At 36.0% G+C, this 23,011-nt stretch overlaps 1 protein-coding gene across 1 annotated transcript in view; it reads left to right on the forward strand.

Moving 5' to 3' along the window:
• LOC131962865 (rho GTPase-activating protein 6-like) overlaps positions 1-17,399 on the forward strand; it is an 83,029-nt gene extending 65,630 nt beyond the window's left edge. The window contains exons 6-14 of the mRNA XM_059327957.1: positions 23-218; positions 608-663; positions 3,724-3,874; positions 5,095-5,243; positions 11,624-11,803; positions 14,106-14,197; positions 14,290-14,537; positions 15,450-15,533; positions 16,740-17,399. Coding sequence (XP_059183940.1) covers positions 23-218; positions 608-663; positions 3,724-3,874; positions 5,095-5,243; positions 11,624-11,803; positions 14,106-14,197; positions 14,290-14,537; positions 15,450-15,533; positions 16,740-17,269 — 1,686 coding nt within the window. The 3' untranslated portion in view covers positions 17,270-17,399. The remainder of the gene's footprint in view (positions 1-22; positions 219-607; positions 664-3,723; positions 3,875-5,094; positions 5,244-11,623; positions 11,804-14,105; positions 14,198-14,289; positions 14,538-15,449; positions 15,534-16,739) is intronic.
• The last annotated feature ends 5,612 nt before the right edge of the window (positions 17,400-23,011 follow it).

The raw sequence follows: 23,011 nt of genomic DNA on the forward strand, positions 1-23,011 counted from the left end.
ATGCACGTTGTTTCTCCTGCAGGGAGGCATGTCGGTGGACTCCATCACAGACCTGGACGACAGCCAGTCGCGCCTCCTGGAGGCTCTGCAGCTCTCTCTGCCGGCTGAAACGCCCAATAAAAAGGAGAAGCACCGAGACAAACGGCTGAGCCTCAACCCCATCTACCGCCAGGTGCCCCGCGTGGTCGACAGCTGCTGCCAGCACATCGAGAAATACGGTACTGGAACTTTAACACTACATATATGGTCGCTCATTCTCTGTTACCACGACGACAGGTGCTGCAAAAAGTCAGCTCTTAAAATCAAGAAAAAAAAAGTACAAAAATGAGGTGTATTTTGTTTAGAAATAGCAAATTTATCTGCCAATGGAACAAGACAATTTGGCTTGTCAAAACTTTCCAAAATAGTAAAAATATCTAATCTCAATGAACCCACAAATACCTTAGAATTAGTGTATTCTAATTAATAACAAGTGCATTTTTCTTGATTCTAATGACCTATAATAAACCTAGAATAGCTGGTCTAAGATATTTCATCTTACTTAGATGTCAGTTTTTGCAGTGCAGCTAATACTCTCTAGTGACGGTTTGTTTCCTTGTCCAACCAGGTCTGCAGACGGTGGGGATCTTTAGAGTGGGAAGCTCCAAGAAGAGAGTCCGGCAGGTAAGACAGATCTGGAGTTGTTTTTTTTTTGTTGGGTTTGGCTCATAAAAATGAGAAAAAAAGCTAATTTTGCACAAAGTGAAATGTGGTTTTTGTGCAAAATTCTCTTCACACCATGCACGAAACCCAACAGCAACAAACAAAACCTCCTTTCTAAGAATAAATTGTGTGATAACCAACACGGTGCAAACAAAAGAATATATTCTCTCCAGTCCACTACAGAGAATAAGCAATAAGTTGTTCTTCCTCCTACACATTTTTATTATCCATTCTCCTTGTGAATACACAGCAGAAGAACTTGTCAATCAGGGTGAAGCTTCATGGGTCAGCTTCCTTTTTACAGCATCTTTTCTGTTTTTATAACACTGTTTTACACAGTTAGAGGGAAGTGGAGGCACTTTAGTGTTTAATGAGGGAGGAGAGGTTATTGATTCACTCCAGCCAGGGTTACCTGCAGTAAGTGAAGGTGGGTTGACTCACTTAAAACTCTTATACGTTAATGAAATACAAGACTGACCTTTAGGTAGAAGGAGCAGAGGTTCTATAAGTCACATATTCACTTCCTTTATGTTACGTGCATACACACCAAATCAGGCATTGCTATGAAAACACCAGAACTAGCATTAGATTTGGTACGATTAGTCTTTTTTTTGCTATTGAAGTGAATATATTTGGGTTTTTGGAGTGACAAAATAACATTAAGAGTTTGAGGAACAATTTTTCAATTTTTTTCTGACATTTTATAGACCAAATTAACTTGGGTTGTGTATGGGTCCGCTGGGTCCGCTGGGTCCGAGTGCTTATAATAGTGTGTGATAAGTTCTTTTTTTTACTTTATTATGCTTGATAATAAGCTAGCACTGTACTTTAATTTTGACAGGACTTTTATTTTCCCGCTTCTGGTGTGTCCGCTGTCATATTAATAATAAATGAGAAACAAAAAATGAAAAAAGGAATTTGCAAAAACCAGATAACAGCTGTTATTTCATTTTGGTTTTTAAGTTATTTCGTTTTTTGATGTTGAGAGCAAAATCTGTTTTTCCGTTTTTGGTTTAAAACAAAAAAAGGAAAAGGGGGCGCTGTTTCCGGGTTTTTGTATTTTCGTCTGGACAGAAAAAGGGATTATACTTTGGCACCCGAACCCTGCTTGAAAACAAAACATGCAGCAGCCCTGTGGCAAAAAGTCAAATTTTAGAGAGAAAACTAACTGGCGTGATGCACAACGGGCCAATCACGTAACTGAAAAACCAACCAGAAGACGCCAATGTCAAGAAAAAAAACTTGTTTACCAGTTTCGATGTCTGTCTGGCTTGAAGTCTACGCTGCAAAGTAACAACATCAGAAGCTTCCTTTGGTTTGTGGTTCAGGGAAAGGAAACTGTAAAAGTCTAGGTAGATTTGTCTTTTTTTGGTCATTTTGTTTCTTTTTTAAGTAATTTAGTTTTTTTGTCATTCTGTGTATTTTTTTGGTCATTTTTAAGTAATTTAATGTTTTTTCAGCCAGTTTGTATTTTTTTTTTGTAATTTTGTGTCTTTTTCGATCATTTTGTGTGTCTTTTTTAAGTAATTTAGTTTGTTTTGTCATTTTGTGTCTTTTTTAAGTAATTTAGTTTTTTTTGTAATTTTGTGTCTTTTTAAAGTAATTTAGTTTATTTTGTCATTTTGTGTCTTTTTAAAGTAATTTCGTTTATTTTGTCATTTTGTGGGTTATTTTGTGTCTTTTTTGGTAATTTTTGTGTCTTGTCATTTTGTGTTTTTTTAAGTAATTTAGTGTTTTTTCAGTCAGTTTGTGTCCTTTTAAAAAAAAAAAAAACTTTATTATGCTTGATAATAAGCTAGCACAGTACTTTTATTTTGACGGGACTTTCATTTTCATCATGTCTGTGTCTGGCTTGAAGTCTACGCTGCAAAGTAGCAACATCAAGAAGCTTCCTTTGGTTTGTGGTTCAGGGAAAGGAAACTGTAAAAGTCTCGGTAGATTTTCTTTTGTTGGTAAGCTGCTTCTACCTTCTGAGTTAAAGTTCACACCATGCAACCATGCACACAACTCCTTAAAAGTCCTTTGTTCCACTGCTCTGTTATATTCTGCCTTTTAAACTAAAGTTTTGTTTCTAGACTTTTTTTCCTGCAGTGCCACTATCCGTTAGCTTGCAGAACATTAAAACAGGAGACAAATGGAAGAGAATGAAATAATTAAAGGGACCTGTGTGTGTTTATAACACCTTGTCTTTATTATAAACTCACTAAATTAAATGGTTTGTATTCACACATCTGTATATTGAGTGTGACAAGTATAAATATCCATTTTACATTCTCTACTCGACTGTGTTGATACGATACAATGTCAACATTTATGCATTGGCCAACAGTGTCAGCTGACTGTGAAATGAGGATTTATTGGCTGAATTTAGTGTGAAAACTGGTGTCTAAGTAATATATCCAACATGGCCGACAATAGAGTCACTCTGTGGCAGTCAGCCAAAGGTCAGATCCTGCAGATTAAGACGCCTACTGGTAAAACTGGTTTGACTAGCAGGTCACTGGGAGGACCAACAGGAAGTGAATGCACCACTTAGAATATAATGTCCATTGTTTTGCTTGGAGGATGTTTCTGAATGCAGCTTCTTCCTCTCCTTCCTTCCACACAACACACATGAATCTCTGATCAAACTGTCAGAAGGAGAGGTGCATTGTGGGTAATGAAGTTAATATCTGTGGTTCTGCAGCATTCATGTTGTTAAAAATGGAATATTTACAGTTTACATAGCATATTTTTGCAACAAGTGTTACCAATATTGGAGTATTATAATAAAAATATTGGCCTCTACTTACAACTTGTACTCTCCCCTTGGCTCTGTGTAAATGGCCTGCATTCATTCTGAGTTTCACTGAATATTCTTTACTGAATCAGTTTATTGCAAACGGTTTATTTTTGGGCGAAATTTCAAATAATTCACAAAGTTTAAAGTGATTTGGCGGAAATATCCCCATTTTAATTGGTTTATTAGCTTCTTCCTCTCTTTCTCCTTTAACCCCTCTTTTTTTTTTGTCTCGACTCCAGCTGCGGGAGGAGTTTGACCGCGGCGTGGACGTGCAGCTGGACGAGGAGCACAGCGTGCACGACGTGGCCGCTCTGCTGAAGGAGTTCCTCAGGGACATGCCCGACCCGCTGCTCACCAAGGAGCTCTACACGGCCTTCATCAACACCACATGTACGCCGAGTCTTCCCTCTTTCTCTATGTGTGATCTGCTTTTTGTTTCTCCTCTTTGTTTCCCTGTTAACCCTTTGATGCACAACATGGGTCTAAAGCAAGAGGGCTGCTGGAGGCAGTGTCAAAATGAGCAAAAATAGACATAAAATTACGGGAAAAAAAGACACAAAATGACCCAAAATAGACACAAAATGACAGGAAAAAAAACAAATTACTTAAAAAGACACAAAATTATTTTAAAAAGACACAAAATGACCCAAAAAAGATACAAAATTACCAAAAAAAGACACAAAATTGTTAAAAAAAAAAAGAAGACAAAATTACAAAAAAAAACCTAAATGACTTAAAAAAGAAACAAAATGATCAAAAAAGACACAGGATTACCAAAAAAGACACAAAATCATTTAAAAAGACATAAAATTATCAAAAAAACAAAACAAAATTACTTAAAAAAGACACAAAATTATCAAAAACTTTATTATACTTGATAACAAGTTAGCATGGTACTTTTATTTTGACAGGACTTTTATTTTCCCGCTTCCGGTGTGTCCGCCGTCATATTAATAATAAATGAGAAATGAAAAAAGAAATTTGCAAAAACCAAACTACGGCCGTTATTTCATTTTGTTTTTTGGTTATTTCGGGCCAATCACGTAACTGAAAAACCAACCGGCAGACGCCAACGTCAAGAAAAACCTTGTTTACCAGTTTGATGTCTGTCTGGCTTGAAGTCTACGCTGCAAAGTAGCAACATCAAGAAGCTTCCTTTGGTTTGTGGTTCAGGGAAAGGAAACTGTAAAAGTCTGGGTAGATTTTCTTTTGTTGGTAAGCTGCTTCTATCTTCTGAGTTAAAGTTCACACCATGCCACCATGCACACAACTCCTTAAAAGTCCTTTGTTCCACTGCTCTGTTATATTCTGCGTTTTAAACTAAAGTTTGGTTTCTACAGTTTTCCTGCAGTGCCACTATCCGTTAAAAAAGACACACAATTACCAAAAAAGACACAATTATTAAAAGAGACACAAAATTACCAAAAAAAAGTAATTAAAGTATGAAAGGAAAAAAGGATATAATGATCTCTTGTAATAAAAATAAAGTTATTCAATAACATGAGAAATGACTGCAGGTTATTTTGGACCCATGTTGTGCATCAGAAGGTGTTTATATGTTGTTTATATGCATCAAAGGATTAATCGATCCCTCCTGGTCTGATCTGCAGTGTTGGACTCAGATGAGCAGCAGAATGTGACCCAGCTGCTGGTCTACCTGCTCCCAGCATGCAACAGTGACACGCTGCACCGCCTCCTGGAGTTCCTGTCCACGGTGGCCGACCACGCCCACGACCAGCAGGACAAGGAAGGACAGGAGGTGAGCGGCAAAATAATACTTCATGCAAACCAGGGGTTTCAAACTTGCGGCCCGCGGGCCAATTGTGGCCCTCGTGACGATATTTTGTGGCCCCCACCTTGATATGAAAGTTTATTGTGAGTTGTATATGAATGGTACTTTACCGTGTTGTGTGTGGAAGGTCCCTTTAATAACTTTTTTTTTTTAAGTCATTTTGTGTCTTTTTTAAGTCATTTAGTTTTTTTTCTGTCTTTGTGTCTATTTTGGGTAATTTTATGTCTTTTAAATATTTTTATGTCTTTTTGGTAATTTTGTATCTTTTTTTATTAATTTGGTGTCTTTTTTAATAATTTGGTGTCTTTTTGAAATTATTTTGTGTCTATTTTTTAAGTAATTTAGTTTTTTTTCTGTCATTTTGTGTCTTTTTGGTCATTGTGTCATTTTTTAAAAATAATTTTGTCTCTTTTTTGAATCATTTTGTGTCTTTTTTGTCATTTTGTTTCTTTTTTAAGTAATTTAGTGTCTTAGTTTTGTCATTTTCTGTCTTTTCTGGGTCATTTTTTTGTCATTTTGTGTCTTTAAGTTTTTTTTTCATTGTGTATCCTTTTTTTTTTTTTGGTAATTTTGTGTCTTACTTTGGTCATTGTCATAAGTTTCATAAAAATCGGAGCAGCAGTTTTGCCATAATCCTGCTGACAAACATACAAATAATAATATTAAAAACCCAGTTAAAACAACCTCTTTGCTGGAGGTAAAGATCATAAACATTCAGCCTGTTTTCGTCCCGTACAAACAGCTCCTGGGCAGCGTCCTGGAGATTTGTTTACCTCGTGTTTCCAGCTCATTGGGAGGAAATTACCGACGGAGTGATAGAATCAGTTTGTGTTTCTCAGGTCTGAAGGAGGACGAGTGCTTGTGAAAAAAGTCGTTGTAGAAAGACTTTTTATGGCTCCAGAGGGAGCTGCTGGAAATCTGATAAACTGCCTCAAGTGATTCCACAAAACACACATGAATCTCTGATCAAACTGTATCAGAAGGAGAGGTGCATTGTGGGTAATGAAGTTATTATCTGTGGTTCTGCAGCATTCATGTTGTTACTTTTTTTTAAAACCGTCCATCATGAAGCGTAACGCGACATTTAACAAGTCAAAAATGTTTGTTATACATTTGAACAAACCTCAGTTGTGGGAACTAATGACAAATCCTATTCTGACCCCAAATATACATGAATGAATTAATATATATATAGTTATATACTTATATATTTAGTTATTTTGTGTCTTTTTTGTCATTCTGTGTCCTTTTTTTAAGTCATTTTGTGTCTATGTGTCTTTTTTGGTCATTTTGTGCCTTTTTTGTGTCTTTTTTGCTCATTTTGTGTGTCTTTTGTGCTCATTTTGTGTCTTTTTTCGTTATTTTGCGGGCTTTTTGGTCATGTTTTGTCTTTGTCTTTTTGTGCCTTTATGTCTTTTGTGTCTTTTGTTGTGTCGTTTTAGTCACTTTGTGTCTTTTGTTATGTCTTTTGTGTGTCTTTTTTGGTAATTTTGTGTCTTTTGTTGTGTCTTTTTAGTCATTTTGTGTCTTTTTTGTTTTTTAATCCAACATAAAATGTGATTTTGAATCTTTTTTTTACTTTCAAAACACTATCATGCTCAAAGAATTGTAAATGTTGCAAATGTGAACAAAGGTGTCAAATCTAACATAAAGAGGGTTCCATCCAGTTCTATCATTTTATACTAAATATATTTGAGCTTGTCTCCAGTTTTACTTACCAAGTGATTTTGCTGTAATATCCCTATTTAATTGGTTTATTATTCCTGGCAGAAGCGGCCGTTACACATGGTGCATTCAAAGACTGTTGGAAATTTTAAAATCCAACCCAATTTCTGCCTTCTGATAAACGGTGTAATTTTTGGATTTATTTTAAGAAAACAGGCCTTTTCCGTTGGAGGGTTCAGAGGGTTAAATGATATTCCACTCTGTTCTTTCCCACTCCCACACTCCCTTTAGCCTGCACTAGTTTCCAGATTATGGACTCATGCACAGAAAAAAAACTAAATTACTTAAAGACACAAAATGACCAAAAAAAGACACAGAATTACCAAAAAGACACAAAATTATTAAAAAAAAGACACAAAATGACACAAAAGACACAAAATTATTGAAAAAAAAGACACAAAAGGACCAAATAAAAGACACAGAATTACCAAAAAAGATACAAAATTACCAGAAAGACAAAGTTATTTATAAAAACACACAAAATGACACAAAAAAGACACAAAATTACAAAAAAAAAGACACAAAATGACCCAAAATAGACACAAAATGACAGAAAAAGAGACAAAATAACCAAAAAAAGACACAAAATTACCAAAAAAAGACACAGAATTACTTTTTTAATTAATCACTTTTGTTGTTTTTGTTGTCAGATTATGGACTCATGCACATGTGTGTGTGTGTAGTTAGTTTTAGTGCATGTGTGTGGGAATAAATCTCACCAATTTGTGCAAGTGTGCATGTGAGGAAGAGGCAGAAAGTGTGTCTGAGAACAGATGGGAGTGTGTTCTGCTGCATAAATACATGAGAATGGAGTCAAACATTGGTGCCTGTGTGGGATTTTTCCTCTCCAGTATCTGGAGATCGTGACAGGAAGTCAGAGTTAACGCTGTTTCACACTCGGCCGGCAACAACACATCAATACTTTTGGCCGCTAGTGGCTCCGTGTCTCCTCTGGGACTGGGAGTGGAACGGGAGGAAACTGGGAGAGAGGCCGAAAAACTCATTTCTCTACAAAAAAACTTGTTGGAGCTTTTAAAGCTCCAAAAGCTCCAAATAATCCAGACTTGTTGCCTCCATCAGACTAGAAAACAAAGCAGCGTGGAGCCCTACTGTAAATTTACCTCTAAAGTTCTGGCTGTAAACTCCATGAGGCCAGTTTCAGTTTGATGATGATATACCAAGTAAAACTGGAGACAAGCTCAAATATATTTAGTATAAAATTATAGAACTGGATGGAACCCTCTTATATGGTAGATTTGACACCTTTGGTCACATTTGCAACATTTAAAATTCTTTATAGAGCATGATAGTGTTTTGAAAGTAAAAAAAAAGATTCAAAATCACATTTTATGTTGGACTAAAAGACTAAAAACGACACAAAATGACCAAAAGACGCAAAATGACAAAAAAAAGGACACAAAATGACAAAAAAAGGGCACAAAAGTACAAAAAAGACACAAAATGAGAAGAAAAAATGACCAATAAAATGACCAAAAAAGACACTGTTTTGATAGTAAAAAAAAAGATTCAAAATCACATTTTATGTTGGACTAAAGACAAAATGACGAAAAGACACAAAATGACAAATAAAAGATGCAAAATGACTAAAAAAGACACAAAAAGGAACAAAATGACCAAGAAAAGATACAAAATGACTAAAAAAAGATGCAAAATGACCAAAAAAAGACACAAAATGACTAAAAGAAGACACAAAAAGAATCAAAATGACCAAAAAAAGACACAAAAAAGACAAAAAGACATGAAAAGGATTAAAAATTGGACAGGATACCCCTATAAGACTCCATAGAGTTAAGGTCTCGTAACTTCAGATGCAGATTATGTGGCAGGATGTTTGCAGAACAGATTCAGACGTCATACACACCATTTTTTGCTCAAAGTGGCAGAAACAGAGAGAGAGGAAGTGATAAGATGCAGAGAATGGATGAGAGGTGAGAAAACCAAGATGAAAGGAGGGATTTAGGATGGAGATGTCAGTGGGAAACGGAGGAGAAACGGAAGAGAAGAAGTGTGATGAGGGAGGAGAGGAAATCTCTCCACGGAGCGTGTAATCACAGAACAACACTGTGATGTCATCTCTGTTTCTCAGGAGCTACAGTCTCACAGAGCTGCAGGATCACTGCAGACTCTCAGTCCTGATAACTCTATGGAGTCTTTTTGGGCTATTTAGTCCATTTCTGAATCCTTTTATCCATCTTTTGTCTGTCTTTTTTGATCATTTTGTGTCTTTGTTGTGTCTTTTTTAGTTATTTTGTGTCTTTTTTTGGTCATTTTGTGACTTTTTGTCTTTGTTTTGTTTTTTGTCATGTGTCCTTTTTTGGTCATTTTGATGATGATGATAGAACTTTATTGTCTGAGGAGGGGGGGGGGGGGGCGCTGTTAAAAGCAACAGTGTTCATTTTTTGTTGTTTGTGTCTTTATGCGTCTTTTTTGTCCTTACTTTTAGTCGTTTTGTTTCTTTATGTGTCTTTTTTGTGTCTTCTGTGTGTGTTTTTTTGTCATTTTGTGTGTCTTTTTTAGTTATTTTGTGTCTTTTTGGTCATTTTGTGTGTCTTTTTTAGTTATTTTGTGTCTTTTTGGTCATTTTGTGTCCTTTTTTGGTCATTTTGTCTCTTTTTTAGTCCTTTAGTCTAACATAAAATGTGATTTTGAATGTTTTTTTACTTTCAAAACGCTATCATACTCAATAAAAAAATTTGAAATGTTGCAAATGTGAACAAAGGTTGCAAATATAACATTTTTTCTAGTCTGGATGTCATGAAGAAGTCTAGATTTGGTGCTTTTGGAGACTCCAGAGGGTTAACTGTTTTGTGATTCCACAAAAGATGCACACAATGTGAGCATAAGCTTAAATGTGCAAAGTCTTCAGCTTGCAGGCTCTCTAAACCAACCAAACAATAAAAAGGTACATATATAGTCTGCAGAAATATAAGAGCAAGTTGTGATAAAAAAAAAAGCTTCTGGAGAATTTTATCAGCAGTTTACATGAAGATGTTTGGTCTCGCTGGAAACTAGAAATTCCAAGCTTTCCAATAAACCTGAACGCACCATAATTGGAAATACACAGTGTGTGCTATTGCTAGGTAAAAGTACACACGTTACACTCACACTGACATAAATCTATGTCCAAACCAAACTCTTTCTTCAGGACTTGTGTTACTTTCACCAAAAAACGGCAAAAAGATACACAATGACTAAAAAAAGACAAAAATAGACACAAATAGACACAAAATGACTAAAAAAAGACACAAAATGACTAAAATAAGACCCAAAATAACTATAAAAAGACAAAAAAAGACCAAAAAAGACACAAAATGACTAAAAAACAGCATATTTTAGTACTCAGCTTGGAGTGAGTCACACTGATATTCCAGCTGGACTCATTTTCTGTGCTCCAAATGGCATATTTTTACTTTTAGTAAGTACTGCAGCTGCCATTTCAAAGTATGTACTGTTGCATGCGGTATGCATACAACTGGGACGTATTACCTCTGTTCAGAGGAGTGTTGGTAGGAATAATCAGAAAAGCGTGCAGACTGCAGAATGTGAGCGGATACAGTAGAACATCCTGGTATTTTTGGCATACCACATTTGACATACTAAATCTTTTTTTCTGGCATATTAAATAGCATAATAGTTTAGAAAAACACAGATTATTTATGGTGGGAAAACTGGCTATTTGTCGCCATCTGGTGGCCGTATGGAAGTACTGACCAAAGTTATAATAGTTTGGGATTTTTCATTAGTTTTAGTTTTCATTTCTTTGTCAATTTTTGTTTTCAAATTCAGTTAATTTCAATGAGTTTTTACAGTGAGTTTGCTAGTTTTAATTAGTTTTTATTTTTTGGAAAATGCTTAGTTTGAGTTTAGTTTTTATTCGTTTTAGTTAGCTGCCATAAGACTGTAGAACACCAGCACAACCTGAACCTGTTGTAGTTTATTTCTTTTTTTTCTGCACATTTTGCATATAATTTGCACTAGGTTGTATAGTATATTGTTAAATGTCTTTTTATATTAGATTGTTTTTTGTTTTTTTAAATCTTTATCTAAAAGGGAAATAATTTTGTGTGCAATTTTTGTGATTGGCTGTAACAAAGAAATTTCCTCACTGTGGGATTAATAAACTCGAATCTAATCTATCTAATCTAATCTTTTAGTGTTAGTTTTTTTGTAATGGGGTATTTGTTGGGTGCCAGACTAAGAAAAGTCACAATAAATGTTTCCTTTATTTCCTTTGTCTGATAGATTCAAAATCACATTTTATGTTGGACTAAAGGACTAAAAAAAAGACACAAAATGCCAAAAAAAAAAAGACACGAAAAGAAACAAAATGACCAAAAGAAAAGACACAAATTGACAAAAAAAAGACACAAAATGACCAAAAAAAGACATAAAATTACAAAAATTACACAAAATGAGAAGACAAAATGACCAAGAAAGACACAAAATGAAATGAAAATGTGTTATCTATTTATTGTTTGTGCAGCACTTTGGAAACCTTGTGTTTGCTAAAATTGTGCTCTATAAATAAAGTGGATTGGATGATAACCTTGCTCCTCAGTCATCTATGAATCCTGATGAATATTAATGTGTTTGTCCAACAGATCACGGGGAACAAGATGACGTCTCTGAACCTGGCCACCATCTTCGGGCCCAACCTGCTGCACAAGCAGAAGAACTCTGACAAAGAGTTCAGCGTGCAGAGCTCGGCGCGCGCCGAGGAGAGCACCGCCGTCATCGCCGTGCTGCAGAAGATGATCGCCAGCTACCAGACGCTCTTCATGGTCAGTCACACATCCTTCTGCACTTCCTGCTTCCTTCTTACACAAACCTCTCATTCACTCATGCACACAAGACGATCCGTGTTGTTTCAGCAGACAAAAGGCGTCTTAGTTCATGACAACAGGTTAGTGCAGAGGCAGAAAGAGGCAGGGAAGGAAGTGAGAAAAATAAATACACTGCAAAAAAGGTGTGTCTAAAAACAAGATAAAACACTAAACCTGAGGGGAATTATCCTGCTGCATGGACAGATAATTTACCTTGACAAGATTTATTAAATTAAGATTATTAATCTAGAAATAAGCATGTTGAACGCTTAAAATAAGAAATTAACTCTTAAAACAAGATAAATTAAAGCAGCCAGCAGTGATGAACTGGCCTGAGCAGAGTCACCTGATAATTATTTGGTTCTTACCAAGATAAAAAACGACTTTTTTTGTCTTTTTGTTCCTTTTATTGGTGTTTTTTTTCGTCTTTTGATCATTTTTCGTCTTTTTGTGTGTCCTTTTTTGTGACTTTTTTTGTTGGGTTTTTGTGCCTTTTTTTGTCTTTTTCACTCATTTTACGTCTTTTATTTCTTTTTTGGTTATTTTACGTCTTTTTGTGTCTTTTTTTGGTCTTTTTTGTGTCCTTTTGTGTCTTTTTTTGATAATTTTGTGTCTTTTTACATCTTCTTTTGGTCACAAAATGAGCAAAAAAGACCAAAAATGTACAAAAGAGATGAATTAAAACTGCAAGCAGCAATGAACTGACAATTATTTGTTTCTTACCAAGATAAAAAAAAACTTGAGATTTAGAAGTGTTAGATAATTTATCTTGTTTTAAGAGTTAATTTTATTTTAAGTGTTCAACATGCTTATTTCTAGATTTAATAATCTTAATTTAAGAAATCTTGTCAAGTTAAATTAGAAGATAATTCCCTCAGATTTACTGTTTTTATCTTGTTTTTAATGCACCTTTTTTTGCAGTGTAGTGTTGCATGACAAATAGATGTTTTTTGATTAAAATCAAACCTGAATTCTTGTGTAACAACAAAGTGAACTCCGACAATGACCTCAAGAACATCTTATTGTGGGTTTTTTCTCCAAAATAAAAGCAGAAAAATCAGGCATGAAAGCCGCTTCAACACCATCTTTTGTTCCTTTCTGCTTCAAGGATCCTCAAACACGTCAGACAGGCACTTCAGGTCATTTCAGGTCCGAAATCTTACACCATAATGTTTTGTAATGTGCCACTGAGGCTTACATTCCTGCAGTAAGCCAATAAAGAGCTATTAATCGTGCAGAGTGAATGGGGATGGACCTGCTCACTCGTGGTGAGTAGAAACAGATTGGTGAGGCAGCTCCAGTTCTCCAGATGACATCTGATAGCGCTTTCGTAACCTGATTAAGTCGTATTTCAAAGCGTTGGAGGATAAGAACAATTTGTAGACAGTTGGTGGTTAGCGGTCGGCGGCTAATCCAGATGTTTCATAAGCAGAAAACGCAGCTAATTATCTTTAAATCACATTAAGTCAATGTGATGGATAGAAGAAGAGACTCATGTTTGATGAGGTCGGATCCAGTTTGGTGTTCTAGAAATCAAGTCATAATAAGGGGAAAGTGACGTAATGTTCCACATACAACATGGGTCTCAAACTTGCGGCCCGCGGGCCAATTGTGGCCCTCGTGATGATATTTTGTGGCCCCCACCTTGATATGAAAGTTTAATGTGAGTTTTATATGAATGTCACTTTACCGTGTTGTGTGTGGAAAGTCCCTTTAATTACTTTTTTTGGTAATTTTGTGTCTTTTTTTTTTTAAGTAATTTAGTTTTTTTTTCAGTCAGTTTCTGTCTTTTTTAGTAATGTGTATTTTTTGGGTCTTCTTGTGTCTTTTTTTATATAATTTTGTTTCTTTTTTTGTAATTTTGTGTCTTTTTTTTTAAGTAATTTATGTTTTTTTTCAGTCAGTTTGTGTCTTTTTTTGGGTCATCTTGTGTCTTTTTTTATATAATTTTGTTTCTTTTTTGGTAATTCTGTGTCTTTTTGTCATTCTTTGTCTTTTTTTAAAATTTTGTGGGGTTTTTTTCGTAATTCTGTGTCTTTAAGGAATTTAGTTTTTTTCTGTCATTTTGTGTCACACGTTCAGGTTATGCAATCTACATTGATAGAAAAATAACTGGTACCAGAGCTCTGTTGTAAAGTTTTTTAAGCAGCTTAAGAGCTTAACTGTGTATCTAAAACAGACACAGGAGTCGAAGAAACTTCTTTATCCATTTATTTATTTCACTCAAATCGCTTTGTTAACAGTTAACATATTGTTTCAGGTGCCTCCTGACCTGCAGAACGAGGTTCTGATGAACCTGCTGGAGACGGATCCAGACGTGGTGGACTACCTTCTGAGGAGAAAAGCCTCTCAGTGAGTTCAACACCTCCACACACGAGGCGTTCACATGCACCAGGTCTTCTGTTTCTCTTCATCCGTTTTATTCCTCTGTGATGAACCAACAGGAGTCCTGACCTGCTGCAGGCGGAGGAGGCCTTCACGCTGAGCGAGCGCCACTCCTCCAGCGACTCCAACAAGGCGTCCAGCGGCGAGGTGTCGCCGTACGACAACAACTCTCCGATCCTCAGCGAGCGGCGGGAGGCGGGGAGTCCCGGCAGCGAGCCGCTCTTCAGGGTCCCAGAACAGTTCAGCGTGGTGGGGCAGGTGGCGCCGTGGAGCAGAGAACCAGGGGCCGACACCTGGGGCGCCAAAGGTGAATAATGCTGATTCATCATATCAGAACTGAACAGTTAAGCTGCACTGTAAAAAAAAAAACAAAGTACTGAAAATTATTTGTTTCTTACCAAGATAAAAAAAACTTTAGATTTAGAAGTGTTAGATAATTGATCTTGTTTTAAGCGTTCAACATGCTTATTTCTAGATTTAATAAAACAGAAAAAAGGTCAGAAAAAAAATACTCTGAAAAACAGAAAAATAGTCAGAAAAACAGGAAAAAATGAGTAAAAAAAACAGAAAAAAATACTCTGAAAAACAGGAAAAATTGTTCCTTAAAATAAGAAATTAACTCTTAAAACAACAAATAAAAGCTGCCAGCTTTCTTACCAAGATAAAAAAAAACTTTAGATTTAGAAGTGTTAGATAATTGATCTTGTTTTAAGCGTTCAACATGCTTATTTCTAGATTTAATAATCTTAAACTGCACTGTAAAAAAAAAGGCAGCTGTGGTTGCCATAATAAATACTGTAAAATTATATAATCACTGTTGATTTCACATTTAAGATTGACACACTGTAAAAACAATTCTGTTGCTTTTACAGAAAAAAAAGTGTCAGCTGTGGTTACCAGAATAATTCCTCAAAAAATACAGTTCAAATGTGAACAACTTGTAAATTTTACTGGTATTCAATGCGCAATAAGCAAAATCTGCATGTAAATTTTGCATAAGTAATTAGTATAAAAGCAGCAGCAGCATCCTGTTTTAACATGATAATTTATTCGCAGTAAAGGACGGTATAATCTACAACTTTAAAATGTTTTTGTTTTTTTCATTACGGTACTTCAGTTTTAGGACGTAAAATTTACAAGTTCTGTAAAGATGTTGACATATGTACTGTATTTTTTATGGAAATATTGTGGTAACGACACCCACTCTTCCTTATTTCAGACCCGATATCAGAGGAGCACGCTAACATTTGGGGGACGTGGCACGCGACTCTGAAACCGGCCCTCAAGGACCAAACGTACACAGGTAAACCAACCAGGTCCTTTGTAAGAACTTAAGAACTCTCAGGGAAGAAAAAAAGCCTGCAAGGCTTTTAAGATCCAGCCTCCAAAGCTCAAACATCGCTGCAGTTTCTGTGAATTGTAGACAAATATAGAAACAATATACAGTCATGATTCCAGGTCAATGCATTTAACTAATTAACAAAGGGCAAATGGTCATTACATAAGATTTATGAACTAAAAACACACTCAATCACAAGGTAGCCAAGCTGTAAATATACACTGCTGTTCAACTCTCAATGGACAATAAAATTAAAAATCATGCTGCATTGAATAAGACTTGAAACTAGTGATGGGACCATAAACTCATTAGTTAATTGCTTACTGAAGTAATAAATCAAGTAAGAAGCAGAGCCATTTCCTCATAGACATCTATACAATTGGACTTTAGGAAATTCTACATTGGTGATTCCACAGAGGATTCCCCTTGGTCTGAATAAGGTACTAAGGTTATTAAAATTATTTGAAATAATGCTATAATTTTGAGGAGAAAAAAACACCTTGCAAAAAGGGAACAATCAGAAATTACTTATTAGTATATTGTTTACTGAAGTAATAAATTAAGTAAGAAGCAGAGTAATTTCCACATAGATATCTATACACCTGGACTTCTTTTTGCAGCCAGTGGAGTCGCCCCCTACTGGCTGTTTAATAGAATGCAGCTTTAAGGAAATTCTACCTTGGTTTCACTTTGGTCTTGGTCTGAACAAGGCAACAATGCCATAAAAAACCTGACTTTGCAGAAAGGAAACAAAACAAAACAAAAAAACAATCAGGAATCACATTTTTATGTATTTCTACATCTTTCTATTAAAGATGCATTAAGTCTTGTCTAAAGGTTTGTCAGTTAAATCACTTCTTTGTATATTTTTATGTCGAGCACCAACTGGTGGTGTGTATCTATATCTCTATATCTTGCACAATCTGTGCAAAGCAAATAGTGGTTTTCTGCTTCTGTTTAGCAAATTTCATACAGGTCAATGCAAAGTGCTGCACAGATGATTGACAAGACATTAAAACCACAACAAAGACCAAACTCCTCTAATTTCACACGTTCAGGTTATGCAATCTACGATGAATTGACTGTAACTGTTGTTTTTTAAAGCATCTCATAAGCACTGTTCATTAAACTCTAATGAATCCCCTGACGTAGCTGCTGCTCTGTTTCTAGGTTCCCATGGCAACATGTCGGAGGGAAGCTCCCGCAGCTCGCAGGAAGGTCTCGACGGTCTCCATGGCGACAACCGGCCGCAGGCGATGCTGCAGCGGACGCACACGTCGCCGGGCATCGCCGAGTGCAGACCCCACCCCCCCGTCACCAGAGTGTGTACGAGTCCTCACGTGGAGGCGGGACACGCTCGCCTGCAGCTCAACGCCAACTCGTCCGTGACGGCGAACCTCAACCACACGCTCGGCCTCCGCCACGGACTCAAACCTCAGACCGGAGACGACGGGCGCTTCCCCCCGCCGTACGACGCCCACCACCGCCTGGCCGGGTCGCAGAGCTCCCCTCAGCTGGCGCCGGCTCAGCGGCCCCCCCTGCAGCACGGGAGGCTCAGCGCGGCGCCCAGTAACTCGACCACGGAGAGCCACATGGCGCCGCACAGCCCCGAGTGGCAGGACTGGCAGAGGGAGCGCTGGCAGATCTGGCAGCTGCTCTCCTCGGACAACGCCGACGCTCTGCCAGAGACGCTGGTGTGACATCACAGCGAGACGTTCTGCTCCGCTCGCCAGCCTCGATCAAACCTACGGGATGAAATATGAGACACCAGAAACTGAGTTTTAATTATTTATATTTGAATTTGCATTGCTTAACTTGAATAATTGCATTAAAAAAACAGAATTTGAATTTGTATTGTTCAATTTGAGATTGAATTTATTAGTTTGGAACTGAACATTCAGTTCTCACAATTCAAATTCAGTTTGCAAAATTCAGTTTCAATTTTCTGCAACAAACATCCGGGTAGTTGAGGCAGAGCAATCGAGCACAGAAAACGGATGTGCTGATTGGCCGAAGAGGCGCCATGGCAACAGAGTAGCAACAAATGTTACAAAAAAAACGGATGTGCTGATTGGCTGAAGAGGCGCTCTGTGTATCTGTGCTAGATTGCTCTGCCTCAACTACCAGGATAGTTGTTGCAGAAAATTGAAATTAAATTTTGCAAACTGAATTTGAATTGTGAGAACTGAATGTTCAGTTCCAAACTAATAAATTAAATTTCAAATTACAATTCAGATCCAGTTTTCCAATGCAATGATTCAAATTCAGTTTAAAATTACAATTCTGATTTTTTTGGTGTGTGGAAAGAAAAAAAACAAACACATTTATGTGAGACACTTTGTTTGTGTCTGATTTCTCCTAAAAAGTTAGGACTCATTTGCATTTTTAAACAAACAATTTCAAAAGGCTTGTAATAAGTCAACAGAACAAAAATATAATTGTCTTAATTTTAGTAATAACTTGGAGTACTCATGAGTTTTGCAGCCCAATTTGTTTGATATCCTATGAAATATAACAACACCTCTTAGAATTTTTTAGTTTTTTTCAATGCAATTATTCAAGTTAGGCAATTGAAATATAAATAATCCAAATCCAGTTCCTGGTGGCTCATATTTGAGCCCATTCAAACCCTCCAATGACAATCCTCTATTATTTCCTCTCATCCTGCCTTTCATCATCATGGATCCATGAACTCGTCCTCTGTGCTTCTGTTGGCGCCACGTTGGCGTTGTTGTTGTTGTTTACGTGTGCAGCTGCTGCCTTGTACAGACTTTTACATCCAAGAGCCACTAATATTTCTTGTTTAAAACGGATGTTGAAAAGTTGCTCGCCAATATGTTTTTATCCATAATGACGCGCTGGGTCGGGAGCATTAATATAAAAATGCCCGCCAGAAATACCTCAAAAAACGAGCAGAGTGAGTCCAGTCTTCATATCTTAATGGAGAACAATAGGAAAACATTCGTCCTTTAGTTTATGTTTGCATTTCATCATTTTTTAAATAACTTTTTCACCGTACAGTACAGACACTAAGATGTTCCCATTATTCATTGCTGCTAAATATAGATTTTGTTTGTGTAGTTCAGCAAAAACCTGTTTAAAAAGATCAAAAGTTGAGCTACAGATTATGTTCGATGTACATAAATAAACATACATAAACAATATATATGTAAATTGACATGTAAAGTATATAATTTGCCAATCTACTAAGAGTGAGTCAGCCCTTTAACTGGCAGTCTAAATGTTGGTGTTTGTCCGACTGCTGTTCTTCTCTTTAATATTGAATGTAGAAAACTTCACTTAAGGCAAAAATGCTTGGAGCTAATTATAAAAGCACTCGGCTGTAAGTTTGCTTTATGTGATCTTCTCCTGCTGCAGCAGGAACAATGTGCCAAAGTCTCTTTTTTACTGCTCACTATGTTTGTCCAGTTGGGTTCATTGCATCCATTCGTTCATTGTGGGAAAAAGAATTTCAGCATACAACTAGGGCTGCAGCTAGCGATTATTTTCATTATCGATTAATAAAATTTATAAAAATATCAACCAGTGTTTCCCAAACCACAAGATGACGTCCTCAAAGCTCTTGTTTTGTCCACAAACCAAAGAGATATTCAGATTATTGTCATAAAGCAACAAATAAACCAGAAATATTCACATTGAAGAAGCTAAATATCAGAAAATTTGGACTTTACCGTCTTTAAAAAACGTCTCAAACCAATTATTAGATTATCAAAGTAGTTGACGATTAACTGAATAATCGATTAATTGAATAATTGTTGCAGCTCTACATACAACTATAATGGTGTGTTCTCATCAGATGTGAAGTGAATTTTCCTGCAGCGCAATTATATACAAAGTCAATGCAAAGATGTGAAAAGATACAAATTCGTGCAAGATGATGCAAGCATGATATTTGCGCATGAAGTTGTGGTCATTTGCATCAGTGTTGCCTTTTTTCAAACCAAACTCTATTCAGAAAACAAACATTTTAAGGGTTGTTTGCTTGCAAACAGGTCCGGAAAAACAATGAATTCTTTTTTCTCTTCTTTTTCTGACAAATCAGCATCAAGATTTAGTTATTTCGGCATTGCATCCATTTGTTCATTGTGGGAAAAAGACTCAAGAGCTTGTGATAATTGCAGGTGTCGGGAATTTTAGCATAAAACTATAATGGTGTGTTCACGTCAGATGTGAAGTGAATTTTCCTGCAGCACAATTATGTACAAAGTCAATGCAAAGACATGAAAAGATACAAGTTTGTGCAAGATGCAAGCATGAGTACATTTTTTTAAACTTAAGTTGAGAAATTTGCATGAAGTTGTGTCAATTTGCATCAGAGTTGCCTTTTTTCAAACCAAACTATTCAGAAAACGAACATTTTAAGGGTTGTTTGCTCATTGTCTTGCAAACAAACAGGCCTGGTAAACAATGCATTCTGACTTTTTACTAATCAGCATCTAGATTTAGTTATTTCGGCATTCCTTTTGATCCGTCTATTGCAGCATCTGCAGAGGCTCCCTGTCCCTTTGACAAAAAAGATTATATGGAATTTATCTACAATTTAATCCACATTGTTGTAGTGATTCTTACATTCTCCAACTGCAAAAATATGTACCCTACAGACAGGAAAAAAATATATATTTTAGTCGACTTAAATGTGCATCATAGCCTATATAACCATCAGGCTCTTTGCTCTATCCTCTAAATTTTTGCACAAAATAGCTACAACAGAAAGAACAGATTTGTTTTGTGCTTCACGATGAGTGATTTGCTTGATTTGCAGCAAGAAATTAGCAAATTACTTTCATTATAAGGCTCAAAGATGAGCTCCAGAGGGATTTTTCTTTGTTTTTTGGCCAAAAAATGTCTCTTTCCATGGAAAAGGTTGCCAACCCCTGCTCTATTGCAATAAAATCACAGCAAAATCTGTTTATTTTGGGTTTTAGCAGCAGTTGCAGTTCCTGCATGCACCTTAATATACAATATTAGGATTTGGTTTTTGGTGGGTATTTTTCAGATGTTTCTGTGACTTCGACAACAGGTGCAAAGCTGCAATAGTGGTTATTTTGACCAGAAATGGTGGAAATAATTGTTGCTATATGTATTTATACAGACACAACAAACACAAAGAGTCCCACAGTCAAGCTTGTGAGAGTGACGCAGAGGAAAATCACTTTGTGTTTGGTGTGAACACACCAGGAGAGTAAACAGGATTATTATAGGATCATGACGCAGATTAGTCATTAAATGACTGAATCACGATGCTCAAACAAAAAATAAGATACAGAAATATGTTTCTCTAGCAGCCAAATAATATAAAAACATATTTTTAAAAGGTCAGTGCATACAAATTCTACAATCAAAGTAAACTAAGTATAGTGCAATTTTTTAAAAGAAATATTTTTTTCACTTTGCAACTATTCCATATAGCAAATAATAAATATAAAAACATATTTTTAAAAGGTCAGTGCATACAAATGCAAAAAAAAATCAGCTATATGTCAAATAAAAGTAAATACATCGTCTAAAATATTAATTATTGGGCTTGTGAAATCATATGAGGAAGGCCAGATGTGAAAAAAATTGGAAAATCTGATAAAAATGGCATCCAAGTATAGTACAATTCTTTAAATAAATAGTTTTCTCACTCTGCAAATATTCCACAGGGTAAATTCTGTGTATTCTTCGATTGAAAGTAATTTGAATAATTTGACCCTTTATAAGAGATTACTGGTGTGAATTTACATTTAAAGCATGCTTTTTTTTGTTTTTTTACCACTTGAATGACTTTGACTGATCCGTGCTATTAAACCTTTCTTGCTAGACTGAATATTAGAGTCGTTGCCTGTCTAAAGAGATTTGAAGACTTAATGAGTCCAAATGAGGTGCTAAAATAAAGAAAAGGAATGCTCAAATGTTCTCATTTCAGTTGCAGTATTGTTAATAATGTTAATTTTGGAATAAACCCACAAACAATCTGTCCAAATCCTCTCAAACGTCAGTAAAGTGGGTATTTGCTGGCAAATATTTCACATTTTCTCAAGTTACGGTGTCATATTTGCTCCTATGAAGTCAGCATTAAATCTCCTTTGTCTCTGATTTGTGTGTCTGTGCCTCCTGCAGGATTATGGCGCCATCTAGTGTCAGACTGTATTAGCATCCATCCATCCGTGCAAACTTTAGTGATTGTAAGCACCTTTTTGTGAAAATGTAAATCCGTGTAAGGAAATAAACGTGCCATAGGTCTTGCTCTTAAAAGTTGTTTCTCCAAGGTTCATATTTTGTGAATTTTTTTGTATTCGTTTTCTGTTGAGTGTTGTAATATAAAAAATACAATATAACAATTTTTATTCAAGGATAAAAAAATGAAAAAATAAAGATAAAAAGAAGAGGGAATGATCCTAACGGTCCTAGCTTCGTCCGTCTCCCCAAACTAAGAGCATGTTTGTCTCGTTGAGACATTTGTTGTTCTGCTGTTTGTTGTTGATCCTTGTGGTGGGTTTACTGGGTCCAAGTTGTAATGGGATGTCTGGTAATTGCTTTTGTACTGCGTGTCATCATCAATATGCTACAATGGAATTAAATATGATAAAGTTTACACCTGCTGTGGAAGTCAAATGTTTCCTGAAATGATACTTCATGTTTAACAGGAGTTTTAATTAATCTATCACACATGTTCAAGACATTCAGATCAAATGTCTTCACTTCTGGCACACTGACTGCATTATTCATACACGTCTGTAACACTCGCAAATGTATTAATGCCCACAAACGTAATAAAAATCTGCAGCTTTAACCCTCTGGAGTCTCCAAAAGCTCCAAATAATCCAGATTTCTTCCTCACATCCAGACTAGAAAACAAAGCAGCGTGGAGCCCTACTGTAAATTTACAATTTTGCAACATTTGAAGTTCTTTCTCGAGTATGATAGTGTTTTGAAAGTAAAAAAAAAAAGATTCAAAATCACATTTTATGTTGGACTAAAGGACTAAAAAAGACACAAAATGACAAAAAAAGGACACAAAATGACCAAAAAAAGACACATTATGACTAAAAAAAAAAGACAAAATGCCAAAAAAAGGAAACAAAATGACCAAAAAAGACACAACAAAACACAAAATACCAAAAAAAAGACACAAATGACCAAAAAAAAGACACAAAATGACTTACAAAGACACAAAAAGACATGAAACGGATTCAAAAATGGACAAAATAGCCATATAAGACTCCATGGAGTTAAATGCAATAATCCACAAACGTAACTAACGCAATTTCCTACAAATGTGATAACGCAATAAACAATGGTTGTTGTTGTTTGTTTGTTTGCCTATACACACATTACTAATACTGACCGTGGGGGCAAAATACAGCTGCTGGCTCTCCACTAACACACAGCGGATCACGAAATATGAAAATATATGGCATCGCAAAAGTTTGAAACTC

Source organism: Centropristis striata, chromosome 24, assembly GCF_030273125.1.
Source record: "Centropristis striata isolate RG_2023a ecotype Rhode Island chromosome 24, C.striata_1.0, whole genome shotgun sequence".
Lineage (NCBI taxonomy): Eukaryota > Metazoa > Chordata > Actinopteri > Perciformes > Serranidae > Centropristis > Centropristis striata.